General features: G+C 54.2%; 1 protein-coding gene across 5 annotated transcripts in view; it reads right to left on the bottom strand.

The window, feature by feature from the left end:
- Sipa1l2 (signal induced proliferation associated 1 like 2) overlaps positions 1–18208 on the bottom strand; it is a 136161-nt gene that overhangs the window by 12516 nt on the left and 105437 nt on the right. For 3 of the 5 annotated variants that reach the window (XM_078023057.1, XM_078023056.1, XM_078023054.1), the window contains exons 10-18: positions 17199–17456; positions 15695–15778; positions 14352–14452; positions 13872–13975; positions 12222–12610; positions 9898–10122; positions 6593–6743; positions 4493–4712; positions 483–614 (exon numbers count right to left, since the gene is read on the bottom strand). In XM_078023057.1, coding sequence (XP_077879183.1) covers positions 483–614; positions 4493–4712; positions 6593–6743; positions 9898–10122; positions 12222–12610; positions 13872–13975; positions 14352–14452; positions 15695–15778; positions 17199–17456 — 1664 coding nt within the window. The remainder of the gene's footprint in view (positions 1–482; positions 615–4492; positions 4713–6592; positions 6744–9897; positions 10123–12221; positions 12611–13871; positions 13976–14351; positions 14453–15694; positions 15779–17198; positions 17457–18208) is intronic. The other 2 variants (XM_078023055.1, XM_078023059.1) reach the window with 2 other exon arrangements.

Raw genomic sequence — 18208 nt, forward strand, 5'->3', positions numbered from 1 at the left:
TCATGTGTCCCCCAGGCAGCACTGAGCAATAGACAGCAGGACTGGGGGAAGGCCCACATGGTGGCTCGTCTCTGGGGTGAGTAGATCATGCCACGTTCACGCCTGGGGGGGTCGTATCCTGCCAAACCCGCACCGTGGCCCCTGGAGGGTCCTCCACCTCACCTCACCATGCCTCAAGAAGATATGGTGTGTACCTACATGATCACCGCTGCTTCTCGGACAAGGAGACAGGGCCAAGAGGAAAAGTGGCTCATCCCACCCAGGCCACAGTGAGGTCTCCACTGGGATCCTGTGCCCAGTGCTCATTCCATGTGGTGAAATAGGCTTAGGAAGCTCCTCAGAGCCCAAGCCTTCTGCTTGAGTTCCTTCTCAAGGATGGGTGACACACTCAGCATCTGACCCAGAGGACGATGCACAGGCTCTGCCCCAAGCTGCCCCAAGCTCCCGGGGCAGGTGTGAGGCTGGGAGGCTAGAGTATTTACCTTCAAATGCCCGTGCAGCATCCACCAGGTGGGACCACGCCAACCCCGTGGCTGTGTCTGGGAGGGGCATCAGGCCAGGATCTGCACACTTGGACTTATCCGACAAGGACCCGTCTGAGAACCAGAATTCATCTAAAGAGAAACAAGACCAGGGAGTCAGCCAGCACAGGCACTGCTGTCATCTCACAACCACAGGCACCCATCCCTCCCAAGTGGTGCAGGACACTAAGGGTATCTTACTCCCTGTGGAAAGGTCAGCATCAAGATACATCACCCAAAGGGCTAGAGAAATGGCAGTCAAAAGAAGCAGTCCATGAGACCAAGCTGGGCGGTAGGTGCTTGGGCTCAGGGTGGAGACACAGGATCACCACTTTCCAGCCGTCTCCTGAGCACACGAGTCTGCCAGACTGAGGTTAGAACCTCCTCCTTCCTGATGTTTAAAGGGTTATTAAAGAACAAAACTATTGAGCTGAGCCCCAGAAATTTGAGATGCCTCACAGAACAGCTTATTAAAAAGTGTGGTGAGACCTGCTTTGTTCTAATTTACGATCAGAGAGAGGACACTGTTTCATAGGACTCAGCAGCATGATGGGACCTCACATGCCCTGATTGCACACACGGATCTTTTCCCTTTAAATTGCCATCAAGGTCTGGATTCTGTCAGGGGTAAGGACCTGTTATGCACCTGAGGACACTCTAGCATGCCTTTCTGAACCCGCCAGAGTGCTGTATGCAGCTGCTCATGGACACATCTGCCTAATGAGACCACTCACAATAATCACCACCTGGCTGTCTGAGCCTGCTATTAAGTTAAGTAAGGGACATAATTAACCAAATGCACCTGTAATTCCTGTTCCTACATCCTTCTGGGAAGCTGTGAGATGCTGGCAATTGGACCAAGACAGGGTCTATGCATCTGGCCTTGAAGGATATCAACAATCTTGTCATTCTCCTGACAAGTGCAGTCCTTACAGACCTCTCCCCGTGGCAGGGAGACCCATCCAGCCATGCCCTCTCAAGCTGGGGTGCCACCAATACCACAGTTTTCTCCCAGCCTTCAATCTGAGGAGAACCCAGCAAGGGGTGTTCTGTGCATGTGTCCTGTCCCTCCCACGCCAGAAAGAGGAGTGATTCCCGCATGCTCCAGGGAGAAGCGCTTAGTCCTGGCCAAGGGGTGAGCCGGCAGCCAGGCTGGAGTGGGAGCTGGGCAAGAGGTGAAGGCTGGCTCTAGTTTAAGCAGAGAGGTGAGAACCCAGGGACCTTTGCTTCTGGGCAGATCATCCCTTCTGCTGTCAAACATGCGTGGGCTGTGCTCCAAGCAGGGTGCTTCACCAAGTGCATAGCAGCCCCGGAGCAAGGTGGTGGCAGCCACCCTTGCTGCAGGCTTCCAAGTACAGAGTCTCAGGAAGCTGAGCAGGTGCCACATCTGGAGGGGTGCAGAGGCAGGAAGTCTGGATGCTGGCCTGGTCCCTCCTTTATTCCCCACCAGAGGGGTACGTCCCAGGAAGAAGGGCACACAACAGGACGGAATGCAATTCAGGTGTGCAAGCAGTCCCAGGGCCAGCGCTGGGTGAGCCCTGGAGAGGAGGTCACCTTCCCTCTAGGTGGGGCACTCTCAAAGGCGGACACCAACCCAAAACCTGTCTGCGAGCGCCTCCTTACCCTCACCACACTGCCATACCCTTCCTGGGTCTACTGTAGACAGGTGGAGAGACAAAGAGCAAAGGAAGACAAAGAATAGAGGGACAGTGGCCAGTACCAACTTGGAAGGGTGTCTCGAGGCGCCAATCCTCCATACTCCGAGGAGCAGCTGCGGGGTGTGTCTTGGGCTGAGCAACTAAAGCTGTCTCTGTTCCTGGGCACCCTGAGGTTCTAGGACATGTGGCCCTTTCTCTGAGGCTGGTCTTGAAAGGCTAATGTCCAGAAGAGGTGGGTGGGTAATTCTCACTCAGCCAGCCCCTGGCTTCTGCTTCCTGCCCTGGCACAATGCTCAGGCAGGTGCTACCACTGAGCAGCACTGGTGACCACAGGGTCAGTGCCCCTTCCACAGCCCAAGGCAGCTTGGCAGCCCTCGGCTCCTCCACTCTTAAAGAGGACCAGGAGGAAAAGGAGGGGACCCTGGGTGACTGGACCTGCAGAATGGGCCAAGGACATCAGGGGCATGGAAGCTGCCCCCCTTGGCTTATCTGCAGTGCAGCCTTCCCTATGGTCTGCAGCCCCCTCATTGTCTGCTGGAGCAGTCCTCAGTGAGCATGCCACCTGCCGGGTGGCTCTGACTGGGTCAGGGAGACACGGCTCAGGCTACAGGGGAAGGCAAGAGGTCATAAGGAAACACACAACAGGACATAATGCGCCAAGCTCCTGCGGAAGGCAAGCCCACATCAGGTGCCATGTGGGCGGCACCTGTGGTGAGGGGTGCAAAGCAGCGCTGGGAGGTGAGCCCTGTGGGAGCCTGAACCAGTGCCTCTCCTGGGTAGGAAGAGCCTAGTGCCAGGGGCAGCCCCATTGTGGCCCAGAGCCCAGGGGGGCTCCTCCTAGAAAGCTGGAGCGGCAGCTCCCAAGTTCACACCTGCACTTCTCTTCTTACCCCAAACCTGAGACCATGGTGACTACAGAAATGATTTCTGAATCAAGGGACATTACCAAACCTTGCCTGCAATATAAGCCAGCAGTGGCCTTCACATACCGTCCACTGACGTGCTGCCTCACCACCAATGGTATTTAGACACTATGTGTCCAGTGAGCAGTGAGAAACAGGGCTGCCCTCGAGGAGGAGCCCGGCCCACCCTGGAGGCTCACTGTCGGGATCTGATGAGCCACGGACAGCATAGAGCCCAAGGAGGCAGGAGCCACGGCTGGGCTGCACAGACACCATGGTAGGGGCCAGGCTGTCTCTGGTTTCAGCTTATTAAACAGGGGGTACCCTTGCCCGGCGTGAGTACCAAAGCCCGCTTTTCCAAATCCAGCTCCCCCAGCCTTGGGCTAGCTCGGAGGCAGACACTGCTCTTCTGGTTGATTTGGGAAATAAAGCAACTGAAAGTCCCAGGGTGGCCCCAGTGCTACTTCACATCTGGAGCGTTTCCTGGGGTTTGAGGGGGAGGCGGCACAGGCAGAGAAGTCACTGCCAGGAACCTCCTGGGGTGCAAGGGCACAGATGTTGCTGCAGAGGACAGAGAATCGCAGTGCTGCCTCTGTGCTGGTGGCCTCCCTTAGGCCATCGGAGGGGCTAGGAAGTGGGTCCAGGCCCCTTTGCCTAGACTGTTCACCAAGCTTGAGATTACAGTAGCCATCCATGGGGAGCCTGACCTCACTGATGGCTATCTGCCAGTGAGCCTCCCAGACTGGTGGTCAGACCCCTGGGGTCTCAGCTATCCTGTCACAGGCACTCCAGGCCAGGATGGGAGGTGTAGGGGAGGAAGGAGGCTGTGCAAGCAGAGTGCCTGCCTCTGGGAGGTCCTTCCACACTGGCTGGGAGTGCTATGTTGCTAGCCCTTCTCCCCTGACTTAAAATTGGCAAGCACACACCTGGGTCTGTAGTGACTTGTGCGTACTAAGTTATCCCTGAAATACTAACTAGTTCATTTATCCTAACCCTGTGTATGTGCACGACTGACTGGCAACTGAGCCCAGGGGTGGCCCCCCAGTGAGCTGGTCCCAGTCTCTTTTTAATAAAGTTTGGAGAGACTCCTCCTGCCAGAAGACCCACCTTCACCACAGCCTCCCCTCTGCAGGAGCAGCCTCAGGCACGGGAGTCTGAGCAGCTGAGACTGGAACAGAAGGCAATATCTGACCTGATAAAGGAGTTGAGCACTAAGTTTTCAACTCCCTTATGAACAACGTAATTTTGCTTTTAAAAAATTTCCATTCTGGAGCTTTTACATTTGAAAATTACTTAAAAGAAAAAGCATATATGACATCAAAAGATGTGCATCTGACCACCCCCCACCTACACGGGGACACAACCTGAGGGGCCCTGAGCCTGGGCCTGTGGCGGGCAGCACTGCACTTACTTCTCAGGCTGCCCATGCTGGGCGCTGGGTGGGTCCTGGGGGGCAGCGTGCTGTGGTAGGGTGGGGTAGTGCTGAACAGGATGTCGTTGGGCAGTGCTTGGTCCAGTATGGAGCTGCGGGAACTGCCGAAGGAGGACCCCCTCCGATTGCTGCACACACTCTCGTCAGAGAGGGTGCGGTACAGCGACCTCCTTGGAGACAGGTTCCCATAGAAGGAAAACTGCGGATAAACAAGATGGGAGTGGACGTTAAGCACTGAAGAGGGGGAGTGCCTCTGACTCAGCTATTGGGCAGCTTTCTCCAGGCTTCCCCATTAGCTTGGAAAAGCTGAGCCAGGCACACGGGCCCCAAGGCAAGTGTACCAGGGCTCCTGTGTGGTCACCGGATTGTAGCGCTTTCTTCTGACATTCTGTGAAGTGTCATCTTCAAGTGCATATGCACAGCTTTATAGGTTCTGAAATGTTAAACCTTATGACCTTATGTGACCTGATGGAGGCGAGAGCTCTTGCACATACCCAAGACTGCCAGTCAGAAAGGAGGTGTGCAAAGCCACAAAAGCACTGGCCTAGCTCTAACTGGAAGTTAGGCAATTTCTCTATCAATTAACTATAAGTGAAGTCCCATAACAAAACTAATTTTGAATACGTAGGCCACCCGAGTCACAGTCAGGCTCAAGGAACACGCTCTTAGGGCAGGAAAGTCCTACTCTCCACTTGAACATGCTACTTAGAGAAGTCAGCATTACAATCACTGGAAACTGAGTTACAGCAATGGATCATCACCAGGTTTAAAGGAACCACGGATTACTGTGGGTCAGCATAGTTTGGGTAGGAGAGATGATGGAAGAAGAGCTGGTACTCAGGGACATCAGGGTCCCTGGTGTCCAACTCCTCCACGGTCTCCCACTCAGCAGTGAAGCCAGCATGCCCACATCACGCAACAGCAAGTGGTGTCCACATGTGTGAACGTGGCAGGAGGTTAAGGTGCTTCTCCTGGGTGCTGCTCCCCTTCTGTCAGCCCTTTCTCTCAACGAGGAGCAAGCACCATGGTGCATTAAACCTGTACCATAAGCAGGTGGCAGTTTGTCATAAGAAGGAAAAACCCACATCAAAAAGTTTATCCCTACAAGAAAAGCTGTCTGCACTTGCACCTGAGCTCAGTTAAAAAAGATTTCTATGATGAATTCTTATGGGATCCCTTCACATAGTACCAGCAAATTCCCCAGAGCCAGTGCAGCAGGCAAGATTAAAGCAGCTGTGGGGTGGCACCTGGTGTGCTGCCTAGGCACACACAGGGCTGCTGTAGCCGTCTCCCTGACTGCAGGCAAGGTGGCTGCCGCGCCTCTCACCGCCTCTCTACTTGAACAGGTGATGTGCTACATTGAGGGGTTCCGTTCTGTACTCTGGCACTCAAACTTCGTCATGTAAGTCTCAGTTATTTGCAGAACAGGGCAAATGGGCTGTTACCTCACTTTGTATTATTTTAAAAAGTGGCTTAAGAGACTGTAATCACAACGCAGCCAAAATCACCCACAACAGGCGATACTGCTGCTGCCCGTAAGCAAAGGAAGGCACTGCTGAGCAGGGGCTGGGGAGAGGCCCATCGAGCATGCCTTCCCCTGGGACCTCTGTGTACCTCTCTGTGGTAGAGTGCCAGGTCCAGCGCTGGGATGAGCCCCGCCCACTTCTGGAACAGGGTGTACATGCCAAAGGTGGAGTGGGCTCAGTCCGGGGCTCAGGAGCAGAGTCAGGCAGTGTGAAGTTCAACAACTAGTCACTGGCCATGTCCAGGCACGTGCCAGGCTCTGCACACGTCACTTCCGACTATTACTCTACCTCTGCCTGAAGGACCTGAAGCCACACCACTTGCAGGGAGCCACACAGGCAACGACTGCTGGGGCCAGAGGCAGCCTTCCTGGCTCCCAGCTCTGCCTGCCACAGAAGTTGTTCTTCCTGAGCCCCAGCCAGTCCACCTTCCAGGAACCACCAATGGCAAGGCCATCCTGCTCCGAGCTGCTGGCAGGGCAAGTTGGACCCTCAGGGTGCCACAATCCTGCTTGCAGTGTTTCTTGTAACTCCAGAACCTCATGACACTGCTCACCTTTCTTCTCCCCTCCTCCACCAAGGGGCTGTCAGGAAGCATCAGTTTCAGAAAATCTTCTTTGGATAACACATGCTGAGTTTCTGAGATGGCATCTCCCACTGCCTGGTGGTGAGCTGCTGTGGACATGACGTCCACCTCGCTGTACATCCTGTTGACACAATGGGATAGGGAGTCAGGAGCTAGATGGTGGGAAGGAAAGCCGGTAGCTAGGTGGGCCACTGTACCACTCTCTAGGTCACCGTGGTCACCAGTGCACCAAATCTCACACAGCTTCGCATCCTGCACAAGTCAACTGGGAAGTCAGACTTCTGAATAATGCAGAAACAAACCAGATCCCCAAAGCCCAGGATGAGAAAAAGTGTGCCAACTCTTAGAAATAAGGCCATGTTTCCCTTGCCTCAGCTGTTGGGAATCAGGCTGGAGAACACATCAGGAACGAGTATGTCTTCTGCAGCAATGCTGGTCTCTGACACACAAAACAGAGGCCCCTCTTGAGGCTGATAGCCAATGCACAGTGGCTCTCAGGCTGCAGAAGGTTACCTGGGGAGCCTGCAGTATAAGAGTAATCAGCGTAGGTGTGTGTAAGCATGTTTTATTATCAGTAGCTTCATAAACTTATTTGGATAAATAAAGCAGCTGTGTCCCTTGATTATCAGGATATGAAAATGTGTCTATGCATAAAGAAGGACTGCTGAGCTGCATTACTGACTTTAGCTATTCTGCAGGGAAAACTGGAGACTTATTTTCACAGACTCACTGTGACGCAGGGTAGTCTGCAGTGGACTTTCCAGAGGTGGATGGTCTTTGCCACGCAGTCTGAAAGGCCAGGCCCCAGGAATTCACAGCCTGCAGCAGCAGTGAGCTGTAGAGCTGATTGCACACAATGTGTCAAGATGCCACTCTATCCTGAATGAGGCCACCTTGCTGCATGTGTCAGCCTCTAGAGAATTCTTAGACTGAGAAACAGCCACAGGCCTCTCAGAATCAAGCAGACCATCTATGGCTCCTGTGTTGTTCCTGCAGCTGGAAAGACCCCCTACCCCTCCCATCTCGGCAGGCCACACTGGCCATATGAGCAGATAGCACTGAGAGCAGCTATGCAAAACTTTAAAAGCATCACGAGGAGAAATGGCGCGACAAGACAAAGAACCCAAGACCTGGCAGACTTCTGCACAGCCTCATGGGGAGAACCACGGCATGGCTTTACAGAGAGGCTTCTGATCCTGAGCCCCAGGGCTGCGAGGTGCTCCCGCCACAGGCCCTGTGCTCTGGGAGGATGTGGGAGGCACCTAGGCTGCACTGGTAACGGCGTGGGTAAAGAGGACACCTAGGTCACAGTTGTAATGGGCTGTTTCAGTTTCTTGTTTGTATATGATTAAGAATCACTAGCCTTCTCTGCTTCAGTACCAATTTTTAAAAAATGTGTACAGTGACACATGTAAATAAGCACCAAAGGTTTAGTCTGTGTCAGTCACTAAGAGCACAGAGGTGGCAGAGCTGGGCCCCCGAAGGGCCCTGGGGCAGGGAGTGTGTTTCCCTGCGTGCGCGCGCGCACACACACACACACGCAGCAGGCAGGTGGAAACAGGGCTGTGTGGTGTGGAGAAGGGCACACCCAGGAATTGGGCAGGGCACGTAGGCAGAGGGCAGGGTGAATAGCGACACGAAGGCCTCAGCAGACGCTCCAAACCCGTCTCTGTGGCCTCAAAACACTTGGTGGGCTTGCTTTGCACAGGCTTTTAAAGAATACGTGGTGATGTCAGAGCCACATGGAATTTCGGGCAGGGTGTAGCTGACCATTTCCCAGGACACCTCAGTGACAAGACCAAACTCCAGACACTGCTGTGCGGCCCTGTTCAACCCTTACCTCAGAGCCACCGGCTGCTGGACGTGCCTGTGACCCTGACAGGTGAGTTGCCACGCTGGCTGGGAGCCCTAGCCCCAGGTCCCAGCACTTACTTGGGTCAGGGGTGGTAATAATCTCTCTGACCTCTAATCATCTCTAGGAAATGGGGGCAGGATGAAGGCCCTTTGCAGCCCCTTCCCTCCAACATGTCTGAGAGCACATGGGGGGCTGCCACCTGCCCCATCTGGGTCACTAGGGTGTGGAGACTCTGAGGGAATGTGGTAGGGACAGATGCCCTTGGGTGTGCCCACTGCTGCCCAGGGATCTACAGCCCTTCTTCTGGATGCAGGGGTGCCGAGCCAGCAGCGTGAGACACAGACCCTGGGTTCTAGGTGGACTGTACAGGGGCACTCCGCACACCTGACCCTTGCAGGGAGTCCTTTGTGGGTGCTGCTGTGATGTCACCAATACTTCTACAAGTGCTTCCCGGAGCTAGTGAAGGCTGGAGTGCAAGACCTGGAGCCCTCCCATCCTGCGGTGGAGACCCCTGGCTTTACTCTCACACCTATAACACAGAGTGCGTGAGACTTCCTTCCTGAGGAGCGATTACTGACGTGACTTATTTATTTATTTATTTTTTTAAAGAGTTCATGTCCAGTTTTAGCCCTAAGAGGTCTTTTCCTTGATCAACAACATGGTAGTTCTCTTTAAGACATGGCATCACAACCTCCTCCTCTTCCTTGCTATGTTGCTCAGGCTGATGCCACACTCCTGGGCTCTACTGCAAGCATGTGCCACAGTGCCTGGCTGAGGTCATCAGATCAAAAGAGTGACACTGGTTCACAGACCACATGGAGACCCTCAGTGGCCTTGCGACACCCTTGTATGTTCCCAGTGTTTCTGGAGTTTAGGAACAGAGAGCAAACCGCTCAGCGCCTGAGCTGGCCTTGCTCAGCACTCTGTAATGCCACCTCCTCACCTGTCCCCCAGAGGTATCAGCCGTTGGCATGACCCTTACAAACAGGGTGTCAGAACTTCTCTTCCCATGTACAAACAGCTTCCCTCCTTCCCTGCCTCACAAAATCTAACCCTGAAAAGGAAAAGAGAAGTCCTGCTAGATTCTTTTCGTGCTGCAACTTCCATAGCTACAGTAAGCAGCACACAACTGGGAGTCCAACTGTCTTTGACCTTGGCAATGACAGAACACACTCACACCACCGGGCACATGATCATGCCTTTTCTAATGAAGGCAGTCTTGTGGATATAAGAGCAAAGGACACAGTTTTTTTTTTTTTTAACTGTAAAAGTTAAGAAAAATGGAGACTTTGAAAGAGAGTTATAAATATCAACATTTAAAGCATTTTAAAAAGATAGTTCTTCATTATTCTTAGAAAATATATTCCCTCCCCATCTCCAAAATGCCCGACACTGTCCAAAGAATAGTCAGCCACCTTACCGTGCACACTCTGTCACTTCAGGCTCCTCAGGCGGTGGGCTGTCCTCTGTCTTCTTCCAGCCAATGACATACTGGTTGACTGACCCTTGTCTGTGGTAGGGCTTGGATGCTGAGCCGGGAACCTGCTGACCGCCACCATGAGACACGATATAGACTTTGGATGTGTCCAGAGACCCGCTACTTTTGAAACAGTGGGCTGAAGGGCTTCCTGAATGGTGGGAACCGCTGAGGGGAGAACACACGAAGCAGAGGCCATCAGAGCCAGTGGGTCCCCAGCCTTTCTGGGGTCCCGATCCATAAGCAGGCTTGGGCTCAGAGGGCAACCTTCTCCACCACAGGCCTATTGGAAAGCCTTACCCGCACAGGCCCAGGAGCCCATGGGCAAGCTGAGTGCCTCTGCAGGGGGGTGCTGAAAGGATGGGAAGAGCCCAGGAACAGTGAGGCCAGAGAGGGGAGGCTCACAAGGGGCCAGCCTCCAGCCTCCAGCCTCCAGCAAGAGGTTAGCACAGACTCACAGGCACCATCACACCCTACCACTGACAGCTGGCCAGGACTCAGAGAGGGCGGCCTACTGTGTGTGGGAGCACAGAGAAACAGGCAGAGCCTGGGCTCCAGCAGCCCCAGGCCAAGGGTGCAACTCCCCCACCCCACGCCCCAGTGCAGCTGGGAACAGGCCCAGGCTGCACAGTAGTGACCAGTCATGGCAGACATGATACACTGTATCTGTCCAGGTTATTCACACTTCCACACTTTTGAAAATATGCAATGTTTAACATGATCTGAGTGTATGTATTTTCCACTTATTCTATATGACATACTTTTCTAATTTAGACTGAATTAAAAATGTTTTTTATTCCATAAGTAACATATTTTAAATTTAGTGCTAAGAACCGAGTCAATCTGATTAGTGAGACAGTAGAAATCTGTGCTCACTAGCAGTGACATCATTATGAAAGATTCCCTGTGGCTGGGGAACATTCTAGAATGCTGGCACTACACCTTGTATGCATTTCTTCCTTCCACATTCCCATGTTAGCACTGCTGTGCCAACTTCCAGTCGTTGGTATTGAGGGCATGGTGACATGGATAATGTGGCCACAGGGAATCACACAGCCCTTCCTGAGCACCACTGCTCAGGTATATGGCTTGCTGGTCAGACTCCCAGCCTGGCAAAAGCCTGCTGCCCTGGGCAATGGCATCCTGTGCCACAGTGATGAAAGCCAGGGACACGTGTGAAGATCTGAGCAGGTGGGGGTCTGTTTCTTCTGTGGACCCCAGGGAGAGCCATGCCTGGATCAGAGGGGCATGAGCAAAGGAGGGCGGCAGGTGGCAAAGACATACTCTCCCCTCGTTCCCTGTTATTGCACAGGCGCTACCTCTTCTCCAAAGGTGTGTGGGGGGGGGGCGGGGGAGGGGGTGTCACAGGCAGCACTGGGAGGGACCTAAGTGGCCTGACTGGAGCACTCAGTATCTCCACTGACTTTCCCTTCTGTGGGCCTGTGAAGTCCATGGGCCACCAGGATCACCCCTGGAGAAAAGCTCATAGCTGCACTAAGTGCCTGGGGGACTCTCCTGCCACAGGTTCTTCTAACCCTGCCCATAGCAGAAGAGTTCAGAGAAGTCACAGTTGGGGCAAGTTATGGAGGCCTCAGAAACAAGGAGGAAAACACCAGTGGATGTCACTGAGGCATTCGATCCTGTCCACAAATCAAACAGATGAGATCTGTTCCTGGTCTTTGAGGGCAAAGACACAAAGCCAGACGGGAGGTCAAAGCCACTCCTAACTCTGTAAGCAACATCTGTCCCCAGTATGGCTGTAGATTTAGCTGGTATCTGTTCTGTTTTAAGTCCCCACTGCCAACTGCTTGTTGCCCGATGTGGAGCTGTGGCCAGCATGCCCAAGTGGCAGGTCTGTCCTGCTTGCTGTGAGGCCTCAGGAACAGGGCAGGCTGCATACCTGCACATGGGTCCCTGGGTCCCTGGTGCACACTCCCCTCGGTCCCTGTTATTGCACAGGCCCTACCTCTTCTCCAAAGGGGTGTGTGTGTGTGTGGGGGAGGTATCACAGGTAGCATTGGGAAAGACCTAAGTGGCCTGGCTGGAGTACTCAGTATCTCCACTGACTTTCCCCTCAAATTTAAAACAAGAGAAGGGGAAATAAACCACACACATGACTTAACATACTTACCTTGACAATTAGGTTTAGAAACAAGCCTGTCCTCTGAAGGCAGATAGCTGGGCCAATGTGACAGTGGCCCCAGGACCCTGGCCCTCGCCACCCCAGGGCTAGGAGGCACAGCAGGGGTAGCCCTGCAGAGGCTCACCTGGAATGAGATGATATCTCGCTGAGGTCGCCCATGCTGCCCTCGGTGGCGCTGCCGGTGGCGATGGCGGTGGCATAACCATGCATGGTGTACATCTTAGCCTGCTCGTCCTCAGGCCCTGGGACATCAGCCGCATCAGCCCACTGCTCAGCCTGGCTGTGGATCAGAGACCTGCTGCCTGTCAGGTGGACAGGGCCGAGGAGGGCGGCTGGCATGCATGGAGCTGTGTCGATGCCACTGTCAGTGGATGCCCCCTTGATGTAGGTCAGCCCCAGCAACTCGGGGTCCATCAGGTCCCCTGACCCAAAGGGCTTGTCGTCGCTGCTGCTGGAGGTGTTGCTGGAGAGCGTGTTGCTGCTGGAGTGACTAGAGCAGCCTTTGTCTCCAATCTGGGGGCAGGAGACAGAGCACCTCAGAGGAAACCCTGGGCTAGCTGCCTCTTGCTGACCCAGAGCGGCTGCTGAGGCGTGGCCTGTGCCTGCTACTCTCCTCACACATGGACTAGATGGGTGCAGAGTTCCCGAGTCATAATGTGTCTAGCAGTTTAAGTTAAATGAGCATCTTTTCTATAAGTCTTTTCCTGATATTGGTGCATGAAGTGCCAAAGCAGGGCCATGATGTCACCTGTGTGGGTTCTATGAACTGGCATGTGACAATAACAGAAGGGAGGGGGCAGCCGTTTATGCAGAAGACGCTTATTACAAGTGATGGTATGGGCAGGAGATCCAGGTGTGATCACGACAGGCCTCTGGGTCAGTCACAGCACCCTGTGCTTGCAGCACTGAGCTCCCAAGGCTCCTGTGCAGACCAAAAGGTGACACACGTCAGGAGCACCAGCAGCTGCGAAGCGCCATGCAGACCTGCGCTCTGGGGGCCAGGCCAAGCCAACTGAGGCTGAAGAGACGGAGCTCTGAGAGGGGCTCGGGGCCTTGGGGTCCCTGGCTTGCCCTGTGCTCAGGCAGTCACGAACGTCATGACTGTTCCTGATACCAGCAAAGGGCTTTGGCAAACCAGGAGGAGCGGGTCGACCTAAGGAGGCTTGGCCTTGTTTCCTCCTTGTCCCTGATCCAACCCTCTGGCTGCACCTGGATGTTCCCTTTGCGCCTCCCTCACCAGAGTCCTGCGAGAGCCGGGTGGACACGGTGAGGCTGGCTGCAAGCAGGAGGAACGTATGTGCTACTAGGAGACCACTGGGGGCTGGCTGGAGACGAGGGAGAGGAAGGAGAGGCGCAGGGGCCTGCACCAGCCTCTCCAAGGCAGAGGCTGCATTAGGCACCGCGGACAATACCCTCTCTCCACCTCCAGCCAAAGCCCTGCCTCCAGGCAATCTCCAGTGTGGCCACCTCCTGGGGTCTTCGGCACAGTGGGCGATTTTGGGACAGAAAACATGCCAGTGGCTGTGATCACCATGGGGTGCTGGTGACTGTCCTGTGAATGGCACCTGTGATGGCTTCCCTGAGGCAGAGATGTAACTTTGCTTGGCTCTGCCAGTGATTAGCTGCACAACCTTTCTTTGAGGTTCTTCCCAACTCGGGAACCAAATCACCCTGTTTCCTTGTGTGACCCCCTGAGCACTGCTGGCCATGGTGCTGCCCTACTGTGTGCTGAGAGCTCGGTCTCCCTGGTGAGGGCTTCCAGAACAGGACTTACGTGCGACAGCTTACTGGGGGAGTCCCGGCAGCTTCCGTCCTTCTGCAGGGCTCGCTCCTTGTAGGGGCCCAGGACCTTGGAAGGTGGGCCGTGCCATCTGGTTTCTGCCATGTGAAGAGAGGAGTCGAGTCTCAAAGTCCAGCATTAGCAAAGGAGGAAGGAGGCAGGAGCCAGCAAGAGGCTCCATAAACACGTACAGGACTGTGGCTCTGGGTCTTCCCAGTGGGTGAGCCATGAGAGGAGACAGAATAACTGCCACAGAGGACATTTGCTACTTCTACAAGTACTACACCACTCCACTCCATCCACCACAGCCACCTCCAACTCTACAGCCACCACAGCCCCCAGTTACACCCTCCTGTCAAGAGACTCAGGTGGTCTCCTCAGCATGGTGAGGAGGTGCCCACAGGTCATGGGTGCATGAATGCCTGAAGGCAGAGAGGGAGTGGCAAGGCCAGAAGCACCAGCAGTCACTCTTACCTGGGTGCCTGCTTCCTTCCATGGCATCCTCTCGCTCCCTGGCTCCATCGTACTCTAGAGGGCCTGGGCCCTGGTGCTCAAGCAGCAGAGGGGACTGGCACCTAGAAAGAAGGCAGGGTTGAGCACTCTTCTCACTAGGCTGCTGGGGCAGGACGGGTGGGGACAGATATGCAGGTTCTACAGGGGCTGTGTGGCACAGCGCCCTCAAGGAAGGTGCCCTCAGGGGATACACACACAGCTTGGATGGCCTGACCCCTCCAGAGAAGCCAGAGCTCCAGGGATGGGGGTCTGTCTGTGCTGCAGGTCCAGGGCACTGGACAGAGTGCTGTGGACGCCAGGGGGTGAGGGACCACCCAGGTCAACGCCCTGCCACCCAGGAGGACCCCTGCTCTTGGCTGTTTCCCTTGGGCCAAGAACACTGACACATCTATTGGTTAAATCATCTTAAGGAAAAAAAAATATGATCAACTTCAGATTATATCCAAGTGGGCTTTGTTTCATGGAATCTCAAAATAGGAAAATAAGAGAATAGTTTTCTTTTTTTTCATAACCCACTTGAATCAAATGTATGAAGTATGATATGTCAAGAGCTTTGTAATGTTTTAAACAACCAATAAAAAAAAAGAAAATAGTTTTCTTTATTTCTTGGGAAAGAAAGAAAACTATTCACATTATGATGTGATCCTTACTTCTAGAATTCAGGTCACAGGCTCTGGTGCACAGAAATTCAGAAAAAGGCTTGCAACTTATACCAAGGAAGGGAAACCTCCCTTGTTAGTATGTGACGATCTGGAAACATCACACAACTCCTGGGAACTCTGTCTGCCCTCCACACACGGAGTCTACTTCAAAGCTCAAGGGTTTAGCACCTGCGGAGGAGGAAAGCTGAGGCTCCCCCAGCCCAGGCCTCCACTGTGCTGGGTCTGCACCAGGGTACAGCCTCTGTCCTGTGGGGTGGCCAGAGCAGGCCACTCACCTTTCCAGGGCGTGGCCTCAGTGGATTCTTTCTGGGCAGCCTGAGTGTTGCCCGGGCTGCCATCTCCCAGAGACAGTGCATGACTTGGGCGCACTCAGCCAGGTGTGCTGAGGTGACCTTGCTGCTTCCCCACAGGGGTCGGCTATGGGAACCCTAACCCTTTCCCTTTCTGATTCTCAGAGTATGGGCACTGTTTGTGCTGAAGAGGTACGCTCTCTGATTTTATACCTGCTGCTCACTGAAAGCAGGTCTGGCAAATTTTTACATTCCCCAAATGGCCTGGGTGTGTAGGAGGTGCATAGTAAATGCTTTAAAACAAGCCACACTGGTTCCTCCCAGGTAGAGCAGAAAGGTAAGCAAGCAATACCCGTCATAGCCCACTGGTGGTCTCCAGGGTCCACTCCCACCAGGTCCGGGGTCGCTGGAGGATGACTGATTGCTGGGGGAACTTCTGAAAGGCAGAGCAGAGTCATTATAAGGCACTGAGTGCTCGCCAGGCACGCCAACCCTGAACTGCTGGACATTAAACTTCACTTTCACAGTAAAGAGAAGGAAGAAAACCACGCAGATGTAAACCGGAACGGGTGTTCTCCTGAGGCTTCTGATGGTTTACGGTAGCTATCTACATAGGAAGATGCATGGGCCAGGCCCTCCACTTGGAGATTTAAAGCAGAGAGAGTAACCCCCAGTGAAGGACGGAAGACCAGGAGCATGACCCTGGGCAGTCAGGAAAACACCACTACCTCCTGCCACAGAACTCGGTGCCAGCTATGCTTTGGCTTCCCGCCAGATGCTACGCAGAAAGCAAGACTGAAATTTGGCAAAACCATTTGTTTTCACACATCTATTGAATAGAATCTTGTTTATCTTTTATTTCACAAAAATGAGTGATATTTGTGAAAACACACTTCATGGGGTGTACGTCTGTCTCCTTGGCTACGAGAACCTCCTGGTTCCTTGGAATCCACAAAGCTCTATTGAAGTAAGGGTGCTCTGACCTTGGAGCCAAGTGTTCCTGTATCTGTGGAAAGAACCAACTGAGAAGGACCAGGATGACCTCAAGTTTACTGTGTGGACCTGGTCAGTACTTCCACAGGCTTACTCAGGGTCATTTCCCCTGCATAGGTCATCCAGTCTCAGCATGCCCTGATGAAGGATCATATGCCAGATGAGGGGCACGGAGGGGAGCGGCAGGCTCCAGGGAATGGCACATCAAATACCTTGGAGCTGAGTTCGAGCCCAGGCAGTTGCCTCCTGGCCTATGCTGGCAACAGTCAGACCAGCGCCTGACAAGCCATATGAAGAAGTCCCCGCTTCTGATAGCTGCAGTGAAGACAGTAGGCGTGGGCGAACGACCCCACAGAGCAGGGTCACTGTGAGGCTCCCTACAGGGCAGCTCCAGTGCTCCTGGACTTCACTGGAAACATGTGCCTTCTTTCAACGGGAAGCTGATTTTAGAATCAACTCACTTTGCCAGGGATGAGAGAAGCAAAGCAGAGCTGCTAATGCTCCAGGTGCCTCCTGACACGGCACTCACACTCAGATGCGGGGATCTGTCTCCTGTGCACCCAAATGTGCTCATGCTTTTCCAGAACTGCATACAGAACAGTTCTGGGAATCCTCCCAAGATGGTCTGGAGGGCCAGTGGACATGGAGGGTGGGTGCCCAATAAAGGGGAGGGCTGTGGCCCTGGGGGCATGACAGCCTTTCTTCAGCACCCAGGCAGGGCCAGGAAAGGGCTGGATGCAGTGCCCCTGAGTCTGAGGCCTATAAGTTGATGGAATAGAGGGTAAGCTCAGCAAGAGGACCCCACACTGCCACAGTCCTACCCAAGTCCACCAGAGCCTTCCCAAGGGTGGGGACAGCATTACCTTGTACCGTCAGGCAGCTTCCGGTCAAAGGAGGTGCTGCGGGGGATGGCAGCCTGGGACTGCTGGAGCAGCTGCTGGCACTGCAGGCGGTCAGGTGTGCCGGGCACAGGGGAGGCTCTGGAGAGGGGCTGTAGGGCAGGGGTGGGCACCCGATGCCATGTGGTGTTCCTCCTAAAGGGGGTCTTGTATTCGCAGGGTGTGCCTTCACTGTCCAATTTGTACTCCACCATGGGGATTCGGCACAGCTCTGAACACCCCCTGTCGGGGCAACAGGAGACAGTGAGGGGGTGGCCCCATGGAGCTGCAGTAGGTTCACTCCCCCGGGCAATCAACGTACAGGCTCGGGGACGCCAGAGCTGCTCAGGCCACACCGTCAGCAGGGACATAGCGCATCCCCGGGGGGCTCTTAGTTCTTCCCTCCCTGGCTGCTGTGCAGCTGCAGGCATCACCCATGCTGGGGAGGAGTGGGTAGAGGCATGGCTGCAGAGACTCTCAACTTGTAAGTAGGTAAGGAACTGCTGCCCAAACCTGGGGACCAAGGGCAAGGATCCAGGCCTGGCACTGTGGCCTCTCCAACACGATGGGTTGCTCAGAGTTAAACACCTTGGGGAAAGCAGTGCTGCCTACTCAAGAAACTCAAAGCCAGATACACTGCACTCCTGTTCAGAGTCACACAGAGGGGTTGTGGCTAGCCCCAGGTCCAGGATCCTCTCATGTGGAGCCCACTTTCTGTTTGTGCAACCGCGTCACCTGTGCCCAACCCTCTGAGCAGCTCTGCATGAACACAATGTACTAAGCCCAGCTTGCCTCCGAGCTCTAGAGCCCCATAAGTAGGAGAAACACTCCCTCTGCCCAGGTGCCCCATGGGGGATGCAGAGTGGCTATGGTCAGCTCACTTGGGGACCAGGCCTGGCTCCTCTGTCCTTCCCTATTCCTCATCCTATGACACCCACAAGGGACTCATCTGCAATCTTCAGTGCCTACTCATGGTCCTGGGGTCTCACTTGATG

The sequence above is a fragment of the Ictidomys tridecemlineatus genome, chromosome 10, assembly GCF_052094955.1.
Source record: "Ictidomys tridecemlineatus isolate mIctTri1 chromosome 10, mIctTri1.hap1, whole genome shotgun sequence".
Taxonomy (NCBI): Eukaryota; Metazoa; Chordata; class Mammalia; order Rodentia; family Sciuridae; genus Ictidomys; species Ictidomys tridecemlineatus.